The sequence below is a fragment of the Lycorma delicatula genome, chromosome 13 (assembly GCF_047948215.1).
Source record: "Lycorma delicatula isolate Av1 chromosome 13, ASM4794821v1, whole genome shotgun sequence".
Classification (NCBI taxonomy): Eukaryota; Metazoa; Arthropoda; class Insecta; order Hemiptera; family Fulgoridae; genus Lycorma; species Lycorma delicatula.
In genome coordinates, this window is record NC_134467.1 from 12,324,497 (window position 1) to 12,348,728 (window position 24,232).

General features: G+C 30.8%; 1 protein-coding gene across 3 annotated transcripts in view; it reads left to right on the top strand.

Moving 5' to 3' along the window:
• The window catches only part of LOC142333682 (uncharacterized), a 61,523-nt gene extending 38,406 nt beyond the window's left edge, over positions 1-23,117 (top strand). For 2 of the 3 annotated variants that reach the window (XM_075381100.1, XM_075381099.1), the window contains exon 4: positions 21,452-23,117. In XM_075381100.1, coding sequence (XP_075237215.1) covers positions 21,452-21,556 — 105 coding nt within the window. In that variant the 3' untranslated portion in view covers positions 21,557-23,117. The remainder of the gene's footprint in view (positions 1-21,451) is intronic. The other variant, XM_075381098.1, reaches the window with a different exon arrangement.
• Positions 23,118-24,232: the final 1,115 nt, after the last annotated feature.

Consider the following 24,232-nt stretch of genomic DNA (forward strand, 5'->3'; position numbering starts at 1 on the left):
TTAATTTAATAAACAAAGTTACACAGAAAACAGGTTGTTTCTTTATTTTAATCGTATACCATTTCTTTCCATAAAAGCAAATCAATTGTATTACAGTGCGGACTGGATGCAAGTTTATTATTTATCTTGTAATAGTTATGATGATAAACACTAAATCAAATCTTCCCAACCTGCATACTGAAAGTGGTACTAATGTGTGTCAACAGGTTTGGGGGTTTGAATCTGAGGTTGGTTTTGAATTTTTTATTTATAAGTGCCTGCAATTATTTGTCAACCTGTCTGTTTAATATTTTGAAATTTTTTTATATCGACATCATTTAAATATGATGTGCAACCTTACTCTTTCTATTTAAAATTGTATTGTTCCAACCATGGGAGTTTGAGCAGTGGTGGATTTCTAAATATGCTAGCTAGGCTGTAGCCTATTGTGGCAAATTTTCAAAGGCAGTAATGGGCTGCCTGAAACCGAGTCAGGCCCCGGACACTTGTTGGGATATAAGGTGGTTACCGTAGATTTAAGCTCATCAAGCACTACTACTATCTCCCTCCATTCGGTCTCTACAACTGGAAATAATCGTTTCATCTTCTCAATCGCCATTTCACCCAGGAAGAGGAGCTCTTATTCATGATAACGATTTAATAACCCACCTTATGCATAATGAAGAGAAAAATTATATTTGTAACTTTTGTCAGAAATCATTTAATCATAAAAACACTTTTAAAGACACATATTAATATTCATACAAAAGAGAAAAATTATGTTTGCAACTTTTGTTAGAAGACTTTTAATCAAAGTTCTAATTTAAAATTACATTTAAATATTCATACAAAAGAGAAAAATTGTGTTTGTAACTTCTGCTGAAATGTTTTCAGTCAACCTTTTACTTCAAAGGCGCATATATTCATACAAAAGAAAAAAATTATATTTGTAACTTTTGTCAAAAGTCATTTAATCATAACAGCAGTTTAAAGACGCATATTAATATTCATACAAAAGAAAGAAATTATGTTTGAAAATTCTGCCAAAAGGCTTTTAATCATCTTTCGAATTTAAAGAAGCATATTAATTTACACACCAAAGAAAAAATTTGTTTGTAACATTTGTCAAAAATCTTTAATGAGAGTTATACTTTAAAAAATTACTTCTTTTTGTTGTTATGATGTTGTTTCTAAGGCAGAGATTATGTGCGTTCTCAATATTGTACAAAATAAGTTATACTTAAGTTTACGTGAAGATATTGGTGAACTTTTACTTTTCCTGATAGTTGTATAGTGTCAAAATTCCAGCTTGGAGCTAGTAAATGCTGTCATCAATCATGTTCCTGTACTGTACTTTGATGGCATTCTGCAAATACACTGGACTAATAATGACAAAATATTTTTCAAGTAAATATTAGTAACGTTTGTTTTCTGTACAAAATAAGTTGTGATCATACATATATTTTTTGTTAAATTGAAATCTGTTTATTTTAGAATTTTTATGCAAACCAAGTTATTAAATATTGTTTTCTTTTTACTTGGTAAAATAATGTAGGCTAGTTTTTGTGAAAAAGTTTAGCAATCTTATGTAGAAGCCAATTATTTATAAAAATGTCTTTAGTTAGTTTTTATTTCTTATCTATGTTACTTTTAGTTACCGTGATCATTTTTATGCAAGAAACTTGTTAAATTTTTTTTTGTACTTCAGTGTAATTTATTGAAACAATTTATCACAAAAAATGGTGTAATTTTAAATGTATATTGTAAAAAAAATCAATAAAAAATAAACTTTAAGAATGAATGTAATAATAAATAATGAAAGGTACGAGTTGGGCAGCTATAGGGATGGTAGAGGCTGCAAAAAAATAAAATGTTTATTTTTTTCAGAGTAAACTGTGATAGCATACCATTATGAGAGTCAGGAAATTTTTATCAAGGTCAGTATAATAAGTCAGGGAAAACAAACCTTAAAATTCAGTGGGAATCCTGTTTATAAACATTTTTACAATCCTTCTTCTTAGAGATCCTTTTTAATTGCTTTTTATCTAATTTACTTTGGGTTTTTTCAGCAGAAATCTGTACAATATACAATTTACAATATTAGGTACTTTTCTTTTAACATAAGGGGGGCCCACTTGCTTTTTATTTGTGGATTTTTGCTTCTTTCTGTTACACAGTAAATACCTTGGTTTAATTGAGTTTAGGTTGGATGAGGAAATGTAACTGACGATTCAGAATACCGAACTTTGTATCGTATTACCATTGCGTTAACCTTGTCTAATTACATAAACCCGCGATCGATGTGATTTTTAGTTTTTGATAATTGATTATGTATTTTTTAGCGCTGAATAGAAAATAACCTTCATTTTTGTTTCATCATGTCAGGATTGCAAATTTCAATATTATCAAAAAGATTAAAAATTACAAAAATGTGATACAATAAAGTAGACATTTTTTTTTTAATAATAAATTAATGTAATATATATAATATTGTATTTTATATGCTTGTTTGGCTTATATTATGCATTCTTAGAGCTAAACAGTTGAGTGGTCTGAAGAGGGGGGCAGGTGGGGTCATTGACCCCTAAATTTCTAATGAAAATTGCCATAAAATAAGCCTAATTTCTATTATAGTGGTTAATTTTTATGAGGTATGTAGTGCCTTAGGAAACCACTCCCCCTCTTCACCTACCTTTCATGATGAAGTATGTAACTTTTATTCCAAGTGTCGAAGTTTCTTTGGACGGCTTATACTCTGCTTTGCGCTTTTCCTTCTATGTTCTCTATAGGGTTCATCTTGGTGTAACAGCCAGGCAATAGTCTGCCATCATTATAGTAATCCATTTTCCTTGATATGTCCTTTCCATTTCTTTCATGTCCTGATGAAATTTCTCACCCGTCTCGTCACAAACGGCACCCAGATTTTCAGGAAAATAGTTCACATGTGAATTTAGGAAGTGAACCTTCAAGCACACAGAACAGCCTAAATTTTTGTACTTCTGCAGCATACTCGAGCGGTTGATTTGAAGTTAAGATTCTTCTTATTGGCCAGAAACTTGGTTAGTACTTCTTTAAATTCACCCCCAAACTTCTTTTACTGCAACTTCATTTGTTTATCAAAATTACCTTGTTTGAGAAGTTTTCTAATGTCAGGACCAGCAAAGACATGCTGTTTATTTAGCATTTTATAAGACGGGAAATTTGTCACAGATCTATTTACAACATTTACCTTCTTTTGGTAAGGCTTTGACCAAGCCTAACTTGGTCAAAGCCACTTGATACGCAGAGTTGGAAGAACTTTATTCTGAACCGGTCTACGTACATCGGTGCAGAAGACTAATTCCTCCTTCTGAAAAATGTGTAAGAAAATCCTTTTCTCTATACCTGAACCAGGAAAGTAAGGTGCCAGCTGCTAGTAGGTTCTTCACTTTAATCTTCAAACCAAGCAATTCTGAATTTTCTTTGATCAGATGTAATTCTCGAACCAAATCATTTAGTTCAGACTGTGAATAAAACTCTGGTGCATAGCTATCTCCAGGTTCATACACCTTGACATTATCTTCATTTAAATCGCTTGTGGAACCATCTGTTTCAGTTAAATTTTCTGATGGAATTGGCACTGGTATGTCTGGACCATGTGGAACCAGACATAAAGCGTATGGCATATTTGGATAAACGATTCTTTTTTATTCTTTAAATTGAAACCGTGAACACCAGTTCAAACAAAAGTAACAATCGTCGGTGTAATTTTGTGACTCCATTAAAACTCCAAGTCTGTACGCTTCTTGTTCCCTTTGACCATCATCTAAGTCCTTCAACACATGTGCAGCAAACTTATTGGGATGCCCAAGTTTTGCCTTGATCTCCTATTTTCACCTGAAATATGACAGGTACACTTGTCAATCGAAACTTGTTATTTTTTTTTTGCCTTTTTACCATTAACTCATCACAAATGTAACGAAAAGAATCTGCAGCCTCTTGAAGCCATTTAGAAAACGGAAAGTTTGCTTATGGTCTGGAAACATATTTTCCACTGACAAAAACAGCAGTGGCGGATAGCTGCCAATAAAGTATTACATCTTGTTAAGTGTTATCGCAGCCTGTTGACCAAGCTCTTCTTCCACTGTCTTGTCATCTTCAACCCCCCCCCCCCCCCAACCATTCTCTTCAGACCACTAATCTGTTTAGCTATATGAATGCATAGTAAAGGCCAAAAAAATGAATATGTTTTTTTTTATTTTTTAATAAAAAAAATAATGTTTTATGTCTATTTTATAGTATCACTTTTACAAATTTTGAAATTTGCAATTTGTGAAAAATTCTGACATGATAGAAAAAATGAAGATTATTTTTGGATTCAGTGTTAAAAAAATACTTAGGAATTAATTGTCTGTCAGTAGTTAAAAAACATTCCTCTACATCCCAAATTTTGCAGGTCTGTGTTATATATACAAATTTGATACAATTTATTTATAAAAAAAGGAATAATTAAACTAAACACAATAATAAAATTTGAAAAACCAGAAACTAGTGAAAATCAAATGGCCTCTGTTAATACAGAAATACTTAATACTTTTTCAGGACAATGTTAAGTTTTTAACAGCTTTTCTTTTACGATTGATGTTTCTGTTTTGTTTTTTTTATTACATTGTTGTCTGACAGGGCCGTGCATGTTTGTAAGTAAGATTTCTTCTTGTGATTTTATTTTTAAGGTTTTTATAATCTGTACAATCTAATGTATTACTTTAATGCAATCTAACCAAAATAATAAATGAGAAAAGCAGTTTGATTTTTTTAAAACGGGTTGGTTGTAGATTTCTGTCATATTATGTATATGGATAAGTAGATATGAGTTATAAGCTGAAATACTTGGTTGCTATTTACTTTATAATTAAAAATAATACAATATAAAAATTGTTGTTTTAGGTCTCTCTGATTATATGTTTACGGATAGGTACATTAATGTTATTTTGTGATAGAATAATAGTGGAATTAAAATTGCTGGAAAATTATTAATGTTCAGTAATGACACCAATTTATATAATATCAATGAAATATTAGCAGTTTATAATTTGTACAGTCAAATACTTCAATAGAATAAATAAAAAGTTGGGGATAGATTATTTTCTTTTTAAAAATGGATGTTTATACATAACTTCCCTTCAGCCAAAATTGTTGTCAAAGATCTCTCTCATATTATATACATAAACAGATAAGAGTTCAGTAATACACAGAAATACATTTCGTTGCTATTTATTTTATAAAGTACTAGCTGGCCGTCTAGCCAGAAGCTGGACACTCTGGACTCAGGTCAGCCCAGGCGAATCCAGAGCCAACTCTGGGTCAATTCTTTTAGTTGGTTCTCAAGTGATGCAATAACAAACAAACAAACTTTATATATATATATATATATATATATATATATATATATATATATACACATTTCCGAATAATCATGTCAATTTGTTAGATTGACAGTGTACACCTGATGCATGTAAAAAGTTAGCCTTCAACATACTAACAAAGTCCATGTTTGAATTTTGAAAATCTGATGACTTTCCAGAGATATTAGAGAAGCACACCATTTCACTTACCAAAACAGCACGCCGTTTGTTACCAGTTAATGGTGATGATTCATCATCATCATAACTTATTCCAACCTGTTCTGCAATTTCAGATACTCTCAACCTGATCGTCTTCAAGAATGCCTCAAATCGTACGAGTGTTTTTGTCTGTAATGCTGGTCCGAGGACGGTGATCGTGTTCTTGATTTTCCACTTGTTTTCGTTCTTCTTTGAACTCTTTATGCCAGGCAAACACAAGAGTCCTTGACAATTTTTGATCCCTGAACTGTGCAGTCAATATATGAAAAATTTCCAACGCTTAAACTTCATGAGCAAGAAATTTTATAATTATACATTGCACGGTGGAAGGGTGCACCTATTGCTGCTACATTGTGAGCGTTACTGACGAATTGGTTGGAAGTGTGGAATGGCTGGCTCTCCCCACTCATAATGACTCCACCCAAGCATACTAGAAGCACAGGCCCAGTCCTACCAACCGTAGATCCTCTGGAACAAAAATCCCGTTTATATTTGATTTACCCTCGTATTTTATTTAACGTAAATTTAATTCTATTATGTTTGTAATATTATTCCTTTGATCGATTCGAATAATTCAGTTCAGTTCCAGATCATAAAGTGATAGAGACTGGTAGTTCACGATTCATTAATTCAGTTCATTGAAGTTTGTGCTTCAACCGGCAAATCTCCACTTTTACATATATATTAGAGATTTTTCAGAAAATATATTAGAGAGTGCAATAAAAGAAAACAAATAACACAAAGAAATAATAAAACGAACATCAACTCAACTCAGGAACAATGAAAACAAATGCACGGTATCAGCTGTTACGAAGGATAGAATAGAGAATCAATATGCTACTAGTGCTTCAGTGTTAAATTAGAATAAATATGGAACTAGACTCACACATTGCAGTAACTCATCAAGAATAAAGCAGATCAGTTCATAATAACAAATTACTTGCAATTACTAGCAAAAAAGTGGATGATGAGTTATTTCTTCAAGGGCAATTTTTATTAAGGTAGTTAATGACAAGTTATCTCTTCAAAAACTGGTAAGGGGTTAATGATTATTAATCATGAAAATAATGTTTTTATTGATTTGGGTGACTTAATACCGAAAGCAAATTTGACACGATATCTGAAGAGAGCGTAGAAAAATTTGGGTCTGATTAGGTTCCCCCCGCTTAACACGACATTAGTCAGATGTAGAGAACCTTTCTTGTATTTGACATTAAAAAAAAAATAATTTATTTTGTCCCAGATATGTTTAGTTCTTGCAAGATATAATTGCGAATAAGATATTAGACAAATTAAACATCACTGGTAAACAAAAATTGGGCTATGTAAAAATAGTATGATAGAAGTTACATGTAATCAATATTTACTTATTGTTTGCATATTACAAAGATAAAACAATTTGCTTTGCTTTATATTTAAAAAAATTAACATAATTTCTTATAAATTGTTTTAATTCAGTCACTGTCTTTGTTGACACATTCAACGCAGACAAAGACTGCCCTAGATACTGGCTCCTTATAAATAGGGGCTCTGCACTTGTTAGTGTACCTGTTCTTTCTTTTAGGGCAGTACTTGCACTTTGGAGGCTTTTGATCGTTAGGTTCAGCAGGCTAATTTTAAACATTGTAGGCAAGGTCTACAATGTAATTTTTTGTTTTGCGGGAATAGTCAGTGTTTTGATTTGTACTCTTTTCAGCGGTTGATTTTTCACTAACTCTTTTCCAAGGTCCATCAAAATCATTTTTTCTTCTTATATTCACATGTATGTTTTGAAAATAATCAGAGCATTGATAGCACTGACATTTAGCATACCATTAAAAATAGTAAACGGCCATTTCAACCGACAACCGACTGATTCATGATACACAATATTCAGTTTTTAGACGATCGGTGATCCACCTTTAGTAACATTACAATAAGTTATAATTTCGGGTTTCAGAGCATGTCCACTACTTTCATACCATGGAGAATAGGAAGTACAAGAACAAGTTTCTTTTCTTTCTTATCCAGAATGCAAGAAACTATGGAACAATAATTTGGGGGATTTGATAAAGCAAATATAGATGAACATCTGGGATTTTTTGAAACGTTGAGAAGCTCTCCTGGAATTTCCCGTTTATCTTTGCAGAGAATCCAAATTATCGTAAATCCGTGATTGGCATAGAGATCGTTTACTAAAGGTGTAGAGGTGAAAAAATTATCCATAGTCGCATTTCTTCCTGTACCATCTATTTCACTGACACAGAGTTTGACTACATTTGATACGGATAAAGGGGGGCTGTCTTTAAGTTGTTGACCTGTATATCTCTGTATGTATTTGTCTAGATGGTTCTTCAGTCTACGGTAGCATAGATTTTATTCTGTATCGACACAGTTTACTCTTCATATACACTAAATTTACAGCGTCCTCTGAAGACCTGCATAATCACGTCAACCGTGACACTTTTTCCTACACTGTATCTTTCACTACATGTTTTTACAAATCCATCAAAAATATTACGAATAGGGGCTAAATTATCAATCTTTTTTCATTCAACGTGTATAGAGTAATCATTAAATCTCAGTGCTTGCGGTAGCAAACGAAATCTTCACTGGAACATAGTGGCAGTAAATATTTCAGTTGCTGTTACATCTACAGCTCAAAGATCATTTAATTCAATGCGATTCTTTTTTTAACTCCAATGATATACATTAACCCTAAAGATACAGCTAATTCTGTTTCATTAGTTAAATAACAGTCCTGTACACCTCTTGAATATTTTATATTCATTTTAGTCCAATTTCTGGTTTGTAAAATTTATGATTTCATGCATCATTGAATCCAGACAAAAGTGTTTCCAGCACTCCATAGTTATTTTGTTGTCTTTTGCTACTACTCTTGCTAGTTTAGTAATGTTTTAAGAATTAGCATCAACTAACTGCCACGACTACAGCTCTTATAATTTTGGAGAAATTCCTAGGACGGTTTCATCCTTTTCCCAGTAGAGCAGAAATGGCGTATAAAAAGGTGAGGTTTTTTCTCACAACCTGACTAATGGCTGGTTAACCAAATGACATTTTTGATTATTAAAATTATGCAATATAATCACAAAAAAAAATTGTAAATTCATTGACCTCTTTGCTGAACAGCTACCTCATGTGACATTTTTAAAAACAGCCACAGCTTAAGAAATGAAGTCTGAAAAATTGTTTATAACCTCTTTTTTTTTTAAATTTGCATTTCATTTACATTAATACAATTAGATTTTTGATCATGAAATTAAAGTTAAAAAAAATGATTTTTGAAGTATGGATTTCATTAAGCCCTGTTGATTTTTGGGCTTAAAATTGTATTTATCAAAGTAATTATTTATTTTGATAAGTTACCCAATTTGATAAAGTATTTATTATTCAACAAAGGTAAAAAATGAAAGTTTTCTAAAAAAAAATATAATCAAGTCATCTATAAGTTGGTCTGAGATATATTCAAGTAAACAAAAATCAAATCCACTAAAAGAGAAATTAAATTTATTAAACTAACAAAGAGAAGTCAAAGTATTAATTAAGGAGCTCTGTAATATTATTAAAGGTTTTCAATGATGTGAAAATGAGACATTAAATAAAGACTTGGAAAAAATCACAAGTTATTACAGCATTAAAACTAGTGCTACACTGGTTGCAATAAAAGAATGAGTTCTTTGTAATTTAATGATAGTAAAAAAAATTTATATTTTCTATTTAAAAAAAAGACAAGCCGCAGCCTGCTCCGATCCAGTCTCCTTAGGTTACAAACCTTTGATCACTAACCTGGCCTTGGGCCAGACAGTCCAACTACTTGTACACCTAAGCAGACCCCCCGTCACCAACGTGACGTCGATGTAACTTTCCCCCAGTTCAGAAGAGAAAGGTGGCGGTTCTGCCTTGTTAAGCTTGTAGAGGTTCCTGGCATCAATGAACTGTGCGACACTGGGGCCAGCGAGTGGTGAACCCCAGGCGGAAGACTGCGTTAGCAACCAGCATTCTTGATGCCCGGGAGATCGTTCAGAATCTTCGCCAAGCCATCGGCGTACTCCTTGTGACTCGCACAACGGTGAACTATTCGTCAGAAAACTGAGACGAACTCTTCGTCGCGGCGAAATATACCATATTTCGCTCGTTAATATTAGTACAAAGATTAGTTTCTCCGCGCCAAGCTTATTTTTTTGTTTAATTACAATAATTGAGTAATTATTCAAAAATACAAAGTATCTTAAAAAGAAATGAACACAAATAGTACGAAATGTGCACGAGTTGAAAAAGTAATAGGAAAAATAAAATATATACATAAATACGTACAGCCAATGGTAGATGTATCTTTTGCCAGCATATGCGTATACTGTTTTTAAAAATGTAATCTAATCGGTCTACTTATTATAAAACTACGCCAATAATATTTTTGTTTTGCTTTATTTTATTAAACGTGTTGAAGGTTCATCTAATAGATAAATGCGATTGTTTGTGAATCTGTCTGTTTGCAACAGCATTATACGAGAACCAACCGACCGATCACTTTAGTTCAGTCTGGAATATAACATTGAAATATCAATTACTTAAAAAAGAACTGAAAAGGTACATGCTGACTAATTTTAAAAGAGTCGGTGTGACACACTTAATCTAAAGGCTTGGCAGATATCAAGGAAACCGGGAGAGCAAACGTTTTTTTGTCTAAAGCTATCTGAATATTAGCAAAGTCTCTATAAATCTGTTCGATGATACTATGATCTGTTTGAAAGCCAAAACGGTAGTCGGATAGTTTGTTTTGTTGTAAAAAGGTTCTTCTATATCTGAAAAAGACAGGATCGGTATTCAAGATCGACATTAGGCCAATTCATTAAACATAGTTATTTTTTATAAATCATCAATAAAATAAATATCTTTCTCCAATCTTATCTGTTTTAACGTAATTTAGGATAAAAAGTAAATAAAATTGATTAAATTTTCCTAGCTTCTTTAAATTCAAATTTCCATTATCAGAAGAATACGAGGTCGACTTTAGATGAATTCATTAAACATAATTGTTTATATATCATCAATAAAACTAAATATTTCTCTTTCAATCTTACTTTTTTTAACGTAATTAAATTTAACTTCATTTTTTCACATAGGGGGTAAACGTATCCTGCAAATTTGAAAGTAATCGGTCGGTTGGTTCTTGCATGATGTGATAATAAACAAACATACAAACTTTTATATATATATAAATTTCCGAATAACCGTGATCTGTTAGATCGAGAGTGTACCGGATGCATGCAAAAGCTAGCCTTCAACTTTCTAAAAAATACTCTGAATTTTGAAAATCGGATGACTGTAGAGCACCCATTGTACCTTCCAAAAAAGCGGCACAGTGGCATCCCGTTTTACCAGTTGATGGTGATGATTGGTCTAGCTTCCTGTGAGGAGCTTGCGCACCTCACCACTCTAGCCTCACACACAGCCCCAACGGGAATCCCATTATTGTTAAAAAAATTTATTTAATGTGGAGTTAATTCTATTATTTTTTTATATTATTCATTTGATTGATTCGAATCATTCAGTTCAAACCCAGTCCACACTGTGATACCCACCGGGTTGGTCTAGTGGTTAACGCGTCTTCCCAAATCAGCTGATTTGGAAGTCGAGAGTTACAGCGTTCAAGTCCTAGTAAAGCCAGTTATTTTTACACGGATTTGAATATTAGATCGTGGATACCGGTGTTCTTTGGTGGTTGGGTTTCAATTTTCCACACATCTCAGGAATGGTCGAACTGAGAACGTACAAGACTACACTTCATTTACACTCATACATATCATCCTCTGAAAAATGATAGTTACCGGAGGCTAAACAGGAAAAAAGATTCCACACAGTGATAGACACTCGCAGTTCACAGTTAATTAATTCAGTTCATTAAAGTGCGTGCTTCGCTCATCAAATCTCCACTACTATACATATAATTTTTTTTCGAGATGAAATACATCTAAAAACCTTCTCGGTTATGCCAAGAAACATGGATAAAAAAATTTGGTCGTAACTGATTGAGTAGTTACTTTGAGTAGTATCCCGAACAAAAAAAAAACCTCTTCATCTTTTTTATAATAGTATAGATAGAGTACAGTATCTTGCATCTCTTACAGTATTTTAAATGCAATTAAAAAAACTTTTGAAGAACTAATATTACTTTATCGATGCATTTTTAAATAATACAAATAAAAAAAACTTAAAGTTCTGCATCCTTCACAGTGTGTATATAAATGTCCTCAATTACTTTTTGTTAATGCCTTCTGATTTGAAGCTCATGACTTTTTCTTTTTCGCCTCCGGAACCACCATTAATTATTACATCAGAGAATGAATGAGGATGATATATATGAATGTTAAGTGATATGTAGTCTTGTACAGTCTCAGGTCGACCGTTCCTGAGGTGTGTGGTTAACTCAAAACCCGACCACCAAAGAACACCAGTATCCACAATCTAGTATTCAAATCTGTATAACAGTAACTCCCTTTACTAGGATTTGAACCTTAGAACTCTTGACTTCAAAATTAGCTGATTTGCGATGACGAGTTTGAAAAAGAAGTTGCTACTAGTAACTTTTTTTCAATGTCATTACTAGTGACTTCTTTTGATTTGTGATGACGAGTTCACCGCTAGACCAACCGTTGGTCTAGCGGTGAACTCGTCATGACTTGAAAGCTCATGACTGCTACACCATACGTCCAACAATGGACATGTTTCAAAGCAGCAGCTTACTGAGCAGTTCGTAAACTCCAACAATTCATTTGCTGCATTGTATTAAAATTTCTTACCATTCATAACAACGGTTTAAAGAAACCGTCTGCAAAATTTTTCATTCTTTGTCTTGCACAACAAATAAGAGACAAAAGAGATCACATTGGCGGCTGCTGCAACTGCACCAGTTGTATAATTTTCATTGCGAGGACTACTGTATTTGATAGAGACTTTGCATTGCCATCAACGTTTAACACGCGGTGAGACAAAGCATGAAATGGCAAACATTGAAGTTAATGTTTGAAACAAATTTGAGATCAATGTTACATTTGTACATTTCTTATTATAACCCGAATGTATTCTGAAAATTTAAGTAAATTTTTATTTTATTAAACTTATTTAACTGTTACGTGAATGAAAAATTATTTATTAAGTCTGTTGTGCAATATCATATTTGTGTGTGTGTGTGTATGTGTGTATATAGATATATATATATATTTATTTATTTTTTTTCATCATTATAAACAGATATCGTTTGTATTGAAATATACAATTACATGTGTTGGCGTCACTGTTTAGTAGATTGGGATCATTTGTTTATATGCATTGTTAAAGTGAAATTTGTATTGTAATATCAGTATTATTTATTTGTGTTCATTTTTGTTGACCAAGTAAGTAATTTTATACCATTCTAACATAAATTAATAGAATTTAAGTTTGAATTTTTTGTGTTTATGAACTGATAGTGCAGCTTTAACTTGTGATGAAAATTTATTTAAGTTCGACGTAAAATCGTTTATTTAAGCAGCACATTAAAAAATTATTATATCGTGGGCATATTATTACTAGTCGTTTTTTAATTAGTAATTTAGGCAATTAAGCAGTTTGTTCCACCTTAACTTTTGTATCGTATACGTTATTACTCACGTGGTGTAAGGCAAGGTTAGCCTGCGTAGGTTAACCCACCGGGTTGGTCTATTGAACGCATCTTCCCAAATCAGCTGATTTGGAAGTGGAGAGTTCCAGCGTTCAAGTCCTAGTAAAGCCAGCTATTTTTACACGGACTTGAATACTAGATCGTGGATACCGGTGTTCTTTGGTGGTTGGTTTTCAATTAACCACAATTCTCAGGTATGGTCGGACTGAGAATGTACAAGACTACACTCTTACACATCATCCTCTGAAGTATTACCTAAACGGTAGTTACCGGAGGCTAAACAGGAAAAAAAAAAGGAAAGCTTGCGTAGGTTAAGTTTCGTTGAATTATATTTATAAAATAAATAAATAACAATGGTAATATAATGGTTATATTGGATGATATTAACTATAACCCAAAAGTTTGCTGTTTATAATTATAGATATAAATTAACCAAATTTAACCTCTGAATCTTAAGTCACTCTGAGGTCAGAGCGTAAAAAGTAACAACTTTTTACTTGTCTAGAAAATAAACTCCGTAACTGCAGTCTGCATATCTAACCTTTAATGATTTTACATCAAATTTTCTTCTTTTTTTTGTCTAGAATCCAAGCAAAACATTCAGTTCAAAAAATTCTGAGGTAGTTGATATTCACTTTCCTTTTCAGAAACAACTCAACAGAGGCATTTCCTTTCATTTTTGTCAGTGCTGTTCTATTTATTGTATATGTAGCAGAAAGGACTGCTTCATTACTTCACCCCTAAGCAATTTGGGTAAGTTGAGTGCAGAATGCAACCAGGATCTTGCCACCTCACAAATGATTCTGTTTTCTTTCTCAGCTACTCTAGATTGTTGTGGAGTATTAGATACCGTCATAAAATGTTAACACTTGCATTAATTTTTCCAAGCCTGATTCAACTATAGTAAAGTGTTGTTTTATTAGATGGACATTCATTTGATTTATGCCATATAATTTGCTTTTACAACAAATAAGTCCCACTTAACAATTTTTAGAGAGATGACCTAATTTTCTACAACAAAAACATTTCTTGCCATTGTGATTAGCCTTAGCATGACTCCCTTTTGCTAAAGTTTGATCTAGAAGCATGCTTCCTGGGTTGACTGACAATCAACCTTGAGTTAAAGATGTTTCGTATCATAATCCCAACTCATATTTAAAAGTAGTTTTGCAATTCAGACCGTGTCTTCTGTTGGCAAGTCATGCCATGTGATGTAAATGGGGTAAAACACATGAGGCAATGTTTATTAAAGCCTTGCGCACGCCATTCTCATATATTGTTTTGCCTAGGAGTATCATTTCATTTGAAGTTCACTGTACTTTGCAAGAGGAGTGTCAGATTTATTTTAATTTCAACCATACTTTGTGGGCAGTAGGATGTAAGTCTACCCAATAAAAAATTTCTATCTAGAGAAAGAATAATTATTTCTTGACTATTCTTCTTTTTTCTATTTGCTATGATCCATTCACCAGTTTCTTCTGATAATCAACACTTCCAGTCTCAGGCTTTTCAAAGGTTCTATTAACAACTTGAACAAAAATATGTTGCTCTAAACATGTCTGCACAATAATATGCCCATTAGTTTTTCAATTTTGTTTTCTTCTGATGTCTGTAAATATTCCATAATTTCCAACTAGATGTAGAAAAAAAACACCCCATCGCTTGATAACCGTAAACTTATATTTACAACAATATAAAGGAAAAACCTCCACGTCAATTTTCCATCTAATGTGTTTACCGAAAATTGCCTGCTCACCTACTATATTTGGTAAAACTCGCTAAAAAAAATCTGAGATCGGTTACAAAAAACTATTTCTTTAATTTTTGATTGTGAGATCCATGTAATCCTTACATAAATAAATTTTAATATTATATACAAAGTATTCTTATATATAAAAAAAAAAAAAGTTATATTTATAACCCTTAAGGAAACTACCTATGTACATCTCTTAACTACTACTGCTATTATTACTTACATCATACTATGTTATAAAAAACTATTTACAGAAAACAATAACATTTCATTATATCTATCATTTAATTATGAATTTTGTTATAAATAATTCAATACAGATTTGTTTACACAAAATCATGATCACAACAATGTTTCAATCAAAAGTTTTATGAGATAACAAAATTAGTTAACAGCTGAAGCAATTAAGATAAAATAAAGCTTCATACACATAACATTTTGTCATTACCCTTTTGATAGTTTTTGTTGAGGTTTCTCTGTCTTCTGTCTGCATCTTTATTTTTTAGTAGCCACTGCAGCTCTGTCTTGCTGTTTTGATGACTTCTTACCTTCAGTGTTGATAAGCCTATATACTGTTGCAGTCTCTTTTGTAGCTCCATCTTGACTGACTTAAATTTGCATATCATTGTTAAAAATTTGTAAAAAAAAATGTAAAGTCAATTCTTCCCTAAATATTTTGGTTCTCATTGGAAGTTTATTACTTTCTTTAGTACACAGATAAAAGTAATCGATGCTGAACCACTCCCTTGTCTTAGTTCTGTTTTAATTTCTAATTCTTCTGACAATTTTACATCTGATTTTGTGTTTAGAATAGTCTGTCTGTTTAGTAATGTTAATTATGTTGAGATCCTTACCAAATACTAGAACATTAAATAAGGAAGTTCTATAGATCGAGTTGTATGCCTTGCCATTTTTTCTCCTTATTATTGTTTTAAGGGTTGTGTTTTGTTGTGCATATGATCATACTTTTCTGAATCCTTCATGTTCTCCCAGTTATTAAGTCTATGAATTCTATTTTGAAGTACTTTTCAAAGTATTTTATTTGTCAAAGGTAAGAGGAAAATCCCTTTGTGGTTGTTTACTTCTGTTTCATCTTTTTGTTTGTGTAGTAGATCTATTAATACATTTTTCTAATTTTCATGGGATTTTTCAGTTTTCCATATCTCTTCTAGCAAGTTCTTCAGTATTTTCTTGGGTTTTTCATGATTCTTTCCATAATTCCATATTTTTCAAGCTATCACCTGCTATCTTGTTATTTAATTTCTGGCAAATTTTGTCTATTTTCATTTAATAATTTTTTTTTAAATTTTGCAGTTTATGTTGTTAGATTTTGGAATTGAAATCTTATCTTCTTGGTAGTGTAATAATTTTTCAAAGTACTTGCTGGAATTTTACAGTTGTCTTTGTTGTTATGGCCTATGCTATCAAATCATACAGCTAAGTCTTTAATAGAAGATACCTTTTGTATTGCAGTATTATTTTGTATTATTCAGTTGCACAATATATCGGCATTTGCAAACCTTCAAAATTGAGTATGAAATCAATTTTCTTTTTGTAATTTAAAAGAAATACTAAAAGAAAAAAAAACTAAAAAAAGAAAGATGTGAGTAGCTTATGAATAAACTGTCATTTATAAATACTATGAAAATTAGAGAACCGAAGTGCATGCCTTGTCTTACTCCACATCTAGCATAAATAGACTTAGAAATAAAATTATCAGTTTTAACATAGGGAATTCTGTTTGTACAAAAGGAATATTTTATGGGAAAAACACATCGTTGTAATCATTGAAACAATTTGAACAAGATGACTATATTTTGAAAATAAAGTATTTAATATTAAGCTTTTTATTGAGGTCAGAAAGTTATAAAAATATTCTTCCAAAAGTACAGCCGCAACTAGTAGTTTGCATGTATCCTGTTTGTTATAATAACCAGGGACACACAGTCATGGTTTAATAATGCCTTTCGTACAGTTTTATCAGACTACTTTATACTTCGTTGACATTAATATTATTATTATTATCATTATCACATTATTATTGTTATCATTATCATCATCATCATTATTATTCGCAATATTTCTGCCAAAGACTCATCTGTGTAAAAAGAATAACAAATTTAAAGACATTAAAATCATATCAGTAAACATTGTACAATTTAATATAATGGTGAAATTTAAAAAAAAAATATGTAAACGCAGTTGCAAGCAACCACTTTTTCTTAAAGCCACTGTTTGATTTCAGCTTTCCTTCAGTTGTTGTGGTAACTTTATTATTTACAACTTATTTACACACTCCACAAAGTACAGAATGAAAGAATATTCATACCTTACTTTTTTCACATTAAAGCGCTTTCGGGCATAAGCCTTTTTTTTTCTTTCTTTTCTTTTTCCTGTTTAGCCTCTGGTAACTACCGTTTAGATAATTCTTCAGAGGATGAATGAGGATGATATGTATGAGTGTAAATGAAGTGTAGTCTTGTACATTCTCAGTTCGACTGTTCCTGAGATGTGTGGTTAATTGAAACCCAACCACCAAAGAACACCGGTATCCACGATCTAGTATTCAAATCCGTGTAAAAATAACTGGCTTTACTAGGACTTTAACGCTGTAACTCTCGACTTCAAAATCAGATGATTTGGGAAGACGCGTTAACCACTAGACCAACCAGGTGGGTTTCGGGCATAAGCCTGTCTTCAGTAATGTTTACTGAATTTACACATAGGTAACATTTGTTAAAATTTGTTCAGTCAATAAAAATTTCGTTTTAAAAATTTTAATGTTATTAAAATTTACTTTAATTTGCGATCTTATGTTAACATATTACTGTACTGATTATCTAATTTATATGAAATTGCTTATAAATTATAAATTACCAACTTAAATAATATTTATAAGAATATCCCTAGTGAATTCTGTCTGCAGATTCATTAAGCTGAATTTACATTTGCGTCTGGTTTAAAAGTATCTAATTGTACAGTGTTAAAGTGTACAGTGTATATTAAGAGAACAAACAACTCTCCCTGTTTTGTTATAGGTTATTCAACTTCAATGTATGCACCTTTTGTAGCTTGGCAGATGTCTAGAACAATAATCTAACTCTTGGCAGATGTTTAGGAGCATCTGCGGCATTATTAGACATATGAGTAGTATAGAAACCTCGGGTTCAACTGTCATTTTGCTTTCTATGAAAGTAGTGATTATTTGGAATTGAACCCGATGTCATGTTTTTTTAGATGAACATGTGTTTGTAGTTAAATTTATGAGCTGAAAGAGTGGATTTACTGCAAAATATATAGCCAAACATGGATTTGAGATGTCCCCCAAAATTACAGTAAATAACCAACAATCAAATGAAGTTTGAACCTGAAGGTCTCTTTTCACGGGTTTATTAGATACATTAAAGAACGGCTACTCACAATGATGAATGTGTGTTCACGTTAAATTTACATGTTAAAACAGTTAATTTATTGAAAAATTCATAGTAAAACAATTGTTTTATTCATTGAATAGTTTGATGCTGTCATGGGGATTCCCCCGTCTCTATTAATAATGATTTCTCAACTATAAAGGGAACCACTGTTTTATTATTATATTCTCATCGAATCCAATCTTTCATTTAACTGCAATCACCATGATTAAGTGCAAATTGTATTATGATATTTGGTCATCATTACTTTCAGCGATTGTGTAATATATCATTGATTATTATTTAATGTCTATAATGTCAGTTTAAACTTCAAAATCATTGTTAGTTCCTTATCTCGAAAATATTTTTTGTATTTGATGATGAAATAAAATAAAAATATGTTTTTATTATCTAGCAGTCAACAGGTTAACAGTTCTAATCACTTTTAAATTTATTACTATGTTTTGAAAAAATCGGTCATCATTACTATAAGCGAAAGCGGGATGATATGTGATAAAAGTTGTGGATTGTAAATTTTTTTATTGTTGAGATAGCTAATGACATTATCTTATGTATATTATACATAAAAAATTGATATTTATTATATTAAATAATGATTTATAAAAAAGGGCGTATCTTGAAAAGGGTGCGTCCTACACAATCTTTGATGCGATTTTGAAAACCTTAACGGTTTAAAAGAGTACTTTCCAGAACAATAGGTCCTAGTTTCATGCATCTAGGTCCAACCGTTCCCGAGATACTTGCGCGAGTAGAATTCGCTAATGTCAGTTCACCTCAAACCTATTTCATTATCAGTTTTTAAAATAATCTTCTTTATAGTATATGTTCCTTCAGATTTGCAAGGCTAAAATAATTTCATATAAAACCGGAAAAAAACAGTAAATGCTGAACAAACTCTATAATGCTATATTGAACCCGACGTTGAATGTGAACGTGTTCAGTGTAGCAAACGTGAATAGCATAATATTTATACTCATCATTAGCTTTTTGTTTATTTAAAATTACAAGGCAATTATCACTTTCATCATGTGGGAAATGTGTGATGACAAATATGGTGTGGGCATGGATTTTTACATTACCATTTCGTTAATTTGCAACTTGCGTTTTAAATTCTCATCTCCAAGTCTATTATTTTCTATATATTACAACTTTGAATGCAGCTAAATATTATCGTTTTGATATGAAAGTCTTTGATGAAATAATCTTTCATATCATAACATTTATCATAAAACTCTTTTGATAGCCATGAAGCAATATCGAGTAATAATAATATTTTATAAACATACGTGTACCAGTAGTAATTGTAATAGTTTTATTTTATTATCACCCGTAATCTCATAAAAAGCCGATCCAGGATTCATTTAATTCTTTAGATTGTTTTTTTTTTTGTAACAAATTATCAGACTGTTTCCCTTCATCATGATATAACTTTGTCGCATTAAAAAAAGGGCCGATGAGATTTAATGTAATAATAGTTCTTTAGATTGACTCACCTTAACATTCTTCTTTTACTGTTGCTGTGATTTGCAACTTATTAAACGTTTTTTTCATATAACATCTAACTTTTATATGTACCAGAAATTAGTAAATCTAATTGATTTTTATTACATTTTAGACTAACTTCATATATAGTGTTTGACTCATCGGAATTCTGAGTAGCCAAAGTTTCTGAATAATAATCGATTGCGGAATCCTGATTGCGGCTTTTCTATTATAAAACTCAATTAATTCTTTTGAATGAAATCAGCTTTAATGGACATTCCCCTTCTAAAAATAATAATATATTAAATCATCTAATTCTTGTTTTAAACTATCAATGTCGATTGCTGTATCAAAATGATTGCCTTTCCTTTTAAATTTAAGATCATGGCATGCATAATTGAAAAATTTAATACTGTTTGGCTCCTTTACTTTTCGATATAGGATTTCATAATCGGGATCTTTTTTTTAATTTAAAAGAATCATAGAATAATATACGAATCGTCTGGTTGTATCTATAATTACAATACAATTATCTTCATTATCGTGTGTAAATGGTACTGCCATAGTTTTATGTCTCTGCTTTATTGTTTAATCTATCATTTTCAAACATATGATTTGAATATTCATGCACAGTTGTTTTCTTTTTCGATTTGATGTAATCAATCCTCGATATTTTCAAGTTCTTTTAATTTTGCTTGTAACCGAGTGTTACACTCAGATATATGCATCTTGATATAACTTAAAATTTTTGATGAAAAAATCTATTAAATTTTATTACATTTAATATAAAACTTGGGGATATCCAGGTAGGTATTAATTTTTGATAATAAGTAGATCCATATTGTTTTTGAAACCTATGGAAGTTTTTCTTATTAAAAATTGTGATAATGAGTTCACTAGAGAACCGCTTTGAAAATTACATATTTTTATGAATATTTTTGGTATGTACCAAAAATATTATAGTCATGTGACTAAAAATATTGAATAGTCATGACTATCAATATTTTGATAGTCATGTGACTATCAACAATATTATTTATTAATACATAGTTGCAATTCCTAAGCAAAGATTTCTATATCATGATCAATATCAAATCTCAGTCAGGTGAGATATTTTTCATATCCTGTAAAATTCCGTTTCTATGTTTCACACATGAGCTTCATGCTTATGTGGCGATATAAAAAATAATTATTATTTACGATCAAACTCTCATTAAGTAATTGGTGTATATTACAAAATGAGTTTTTTTATAATTTGGTAAGTATTTATGAGAAATAAGATAGAATTCAAAATCTTAGATAACGTTATCTGTGATGATGTTTGTGATAAATGAAAAATTTCACCATAAGCAATATTTACACTAATGTCAGTAAGATGAGTAGCAGCATTTTTTGATAACGTTTAGCGAAACTTGGCATATTAAAGTCACCGAATAATAATAGTAAGCAAATTAGATATACAATTTATTTTTATTTAATAAATTTTACAAAAAATCATAAACATATTTACTTTATAACATTCATGTTTTGCTTTTTATTACAGCAAGTAAATTTACTACAACTGGAAGAGAAAGTGCTTGATATTAGTAATGGTGATATTGGAAAAGATCCGTTAGCAATTGAAGAGACTGACTTAGTTAAATCATAAAATTGAAAAGATGAAAATAAAGTGGTAAGGGTATTAGATTTTACATAGAGTGGAACACCAATTATTCAAATTTTGGTCTTTGCAAGACCAAATTTGGATAATTGTAAAGGACAATTTAAAAAAGTTTCATCATATATACTGCAGATATCATTTTAATGTTTAATAGGTAAGACACTAAGTAAAAAAAATAAAAAAGTAAATGTATTTCCGTAAAATTAAGAAGAAATTTGGAACATATGTACAATGTAAGAAAAAAGAGATATAGTAATACGGTACAATGTGTAGAAATTTGCTTTTATAATTATTTTTACAGAGGCTGGTATCTATGTTTTTGCTAAATGAATACAAAAACGTCAATTGAAAAACTCAGTAAAATAATTATCAATAAAAATAATTTACATTGAAGCAAAGATTTATTTTTTCAAATAATGTATTGTTTTTTTTTTTAAATTGCCTAGTTTGGATTTAAGTAGTCCAGTTAGTTGAACATCTGGAAAATTGGCATCCTACTGTATTTTTCATTGTTATTACTTTATTTGTAAATTGTAAATTTTGGATTACATGCAGTTCATTTCTTAACTCATATATATACACATATATAAAAAATGTTTTTGGGTCCATGCCCATCTTTAATGATATTTTTTATTTAATAAATTCTTCTTTGTTTACATTTACACATTAATTTTAAGCTTTTTACATTTCATTTTTTTAAAATTGTTTGTTAATAAAATTAAAATATTTTAAAACTTTCAGAACAAATATTTTGTTCAGTCAAGAGAATGAAAACGTATTCCAATCTTATGATTAAAATTGATGTATGTATATATACACATTAATCAATTATATAATATATAAATATATTTATTTATTTATTTATTATCACATTTGGGTGTAACATTTAAGATCAGACTTTCTAAATTTTCTTCAAAGTAACTTTTACAAAAGTCAGATTGAGCCTCCACAGATTGTTCCACATATAGCTGTTGGCTATATGTGGAACAAACATGAGAAAATTGTCTGGTGAACTGAATCTAAACAAACTTCATAGCTTCATTTATCATCAAATCACACCTCACTAGATCACATCTAGAGTTGTAACTCAGGACCTAGTCTCACTACAGGTGAATGAGTTGTCTATATATATATATATATATATATATATATATATATACCATCATTTGTATGTTTACATAACTAATTTATCTCCTTGTTTTTTTTTCTTCAAAACATCCAATATTTAAATCCAGTAATTAAAATTGTAATTAGCTGCTATAATTTTGTTGAGCTCATGAACTAAGTATTGCATTTTCAAAGTTTCTCTTTACTGTATCTACTAGATTTATTACTATAGTTAAATTAATGTTTTTACTAACAACAAGGTCTTAAAAACCTTTGCTGCTGAAACTAAAATAAATTTGTAAAATAACATTAATACTTTTTTATTTTAAATGAATCAACAAAACTATATTTCTTTTAAAAATGTATAATGCTTGTATTGTATTGAATTTTGTATTATATATTTTAATGTATTTTGTTATTAAATAAATTAATAAATAAAGGTGACAGAAAAGTTAAATATTATTTGTTTATTGCTGACAAAATATACCTACATTTGTTATTCTCAATTGTGATATAACTTATATACATCACACTCTTTTTGAACTAGCATGAATAAGCTTGGTTCACTGCAAAATGACAGACCAATTAGGTTGCTAATGGCAGCTTTAGAATATTATGGGCAGATGTAATTTTATGTATATGCATATTATTATAAATGTAATTATGTAAAATGTATAAATAATAATTTACTAATCGAATGTTAAGTGTATAAGTGCCCCTGATTTTAATATATATATATATATATATTTTAATTCTCTGATTGTTTTTTGTTTTTTAACATTATAGCTTCAGTAAGAAATATAATTTGTGTACATCAAAAATGAATTTAAATGTCAGGAAAAGATTTTTGAAAGTGTATGTTTGGAGTGTCGCTTTATATGGAAGTGAAACTTGGACAATCGGAGTATCTGAGAAGAAAAGATTAGAAGCTTTTGAAATGTGGTGCTATAGGAGAATGTTAAAAATCAGATGGGTGGATAAAGTGACAAATGAAGAGGTATTGCGGCAAATAGATGAAGAAAGTAGCATTTGGAAAAATATAGTTAAAAGAAGAGACAGACTTATAGGCCACATACTAAGGCATCCTGGAATAGTCGCTTTAATATTGGAAGGACAGGTAGAAGGGAATAATTGTGTAGGCAGGCCACGTTTGGAGTATGTAAAACAAATTGTTGGGGATGTAGGATGTAGAGGGTATACTGAAATGAAACGACTAGCACTAGATAGGGAATCTTGGAGAGCTGCATCAAACCAGTCAAATGACTGAAGACAAAAAAAAAGGTCGTAAAAAAAGGAAGTTAAAAATAAGCCAGACATAAGCTGTGTAACCCACTGAGTGGTGAACGCGTCTTTCCAAATCAGTTGAGTTGGAAGTCGAGAGTTCCTGTGTTCAAGTCCTTGTAAAGTCAGTTATTTTTACATGGATTTGAATACTAGATCGTGGATACCGGTGTTCTTTGGTGGTTGGGTTTCAATTAACCATACATCTCAGTAATGGCCGAACTGAGACTGTACAAGACTACACTTCATTTACACTCATATGAGTGTAAATATCCT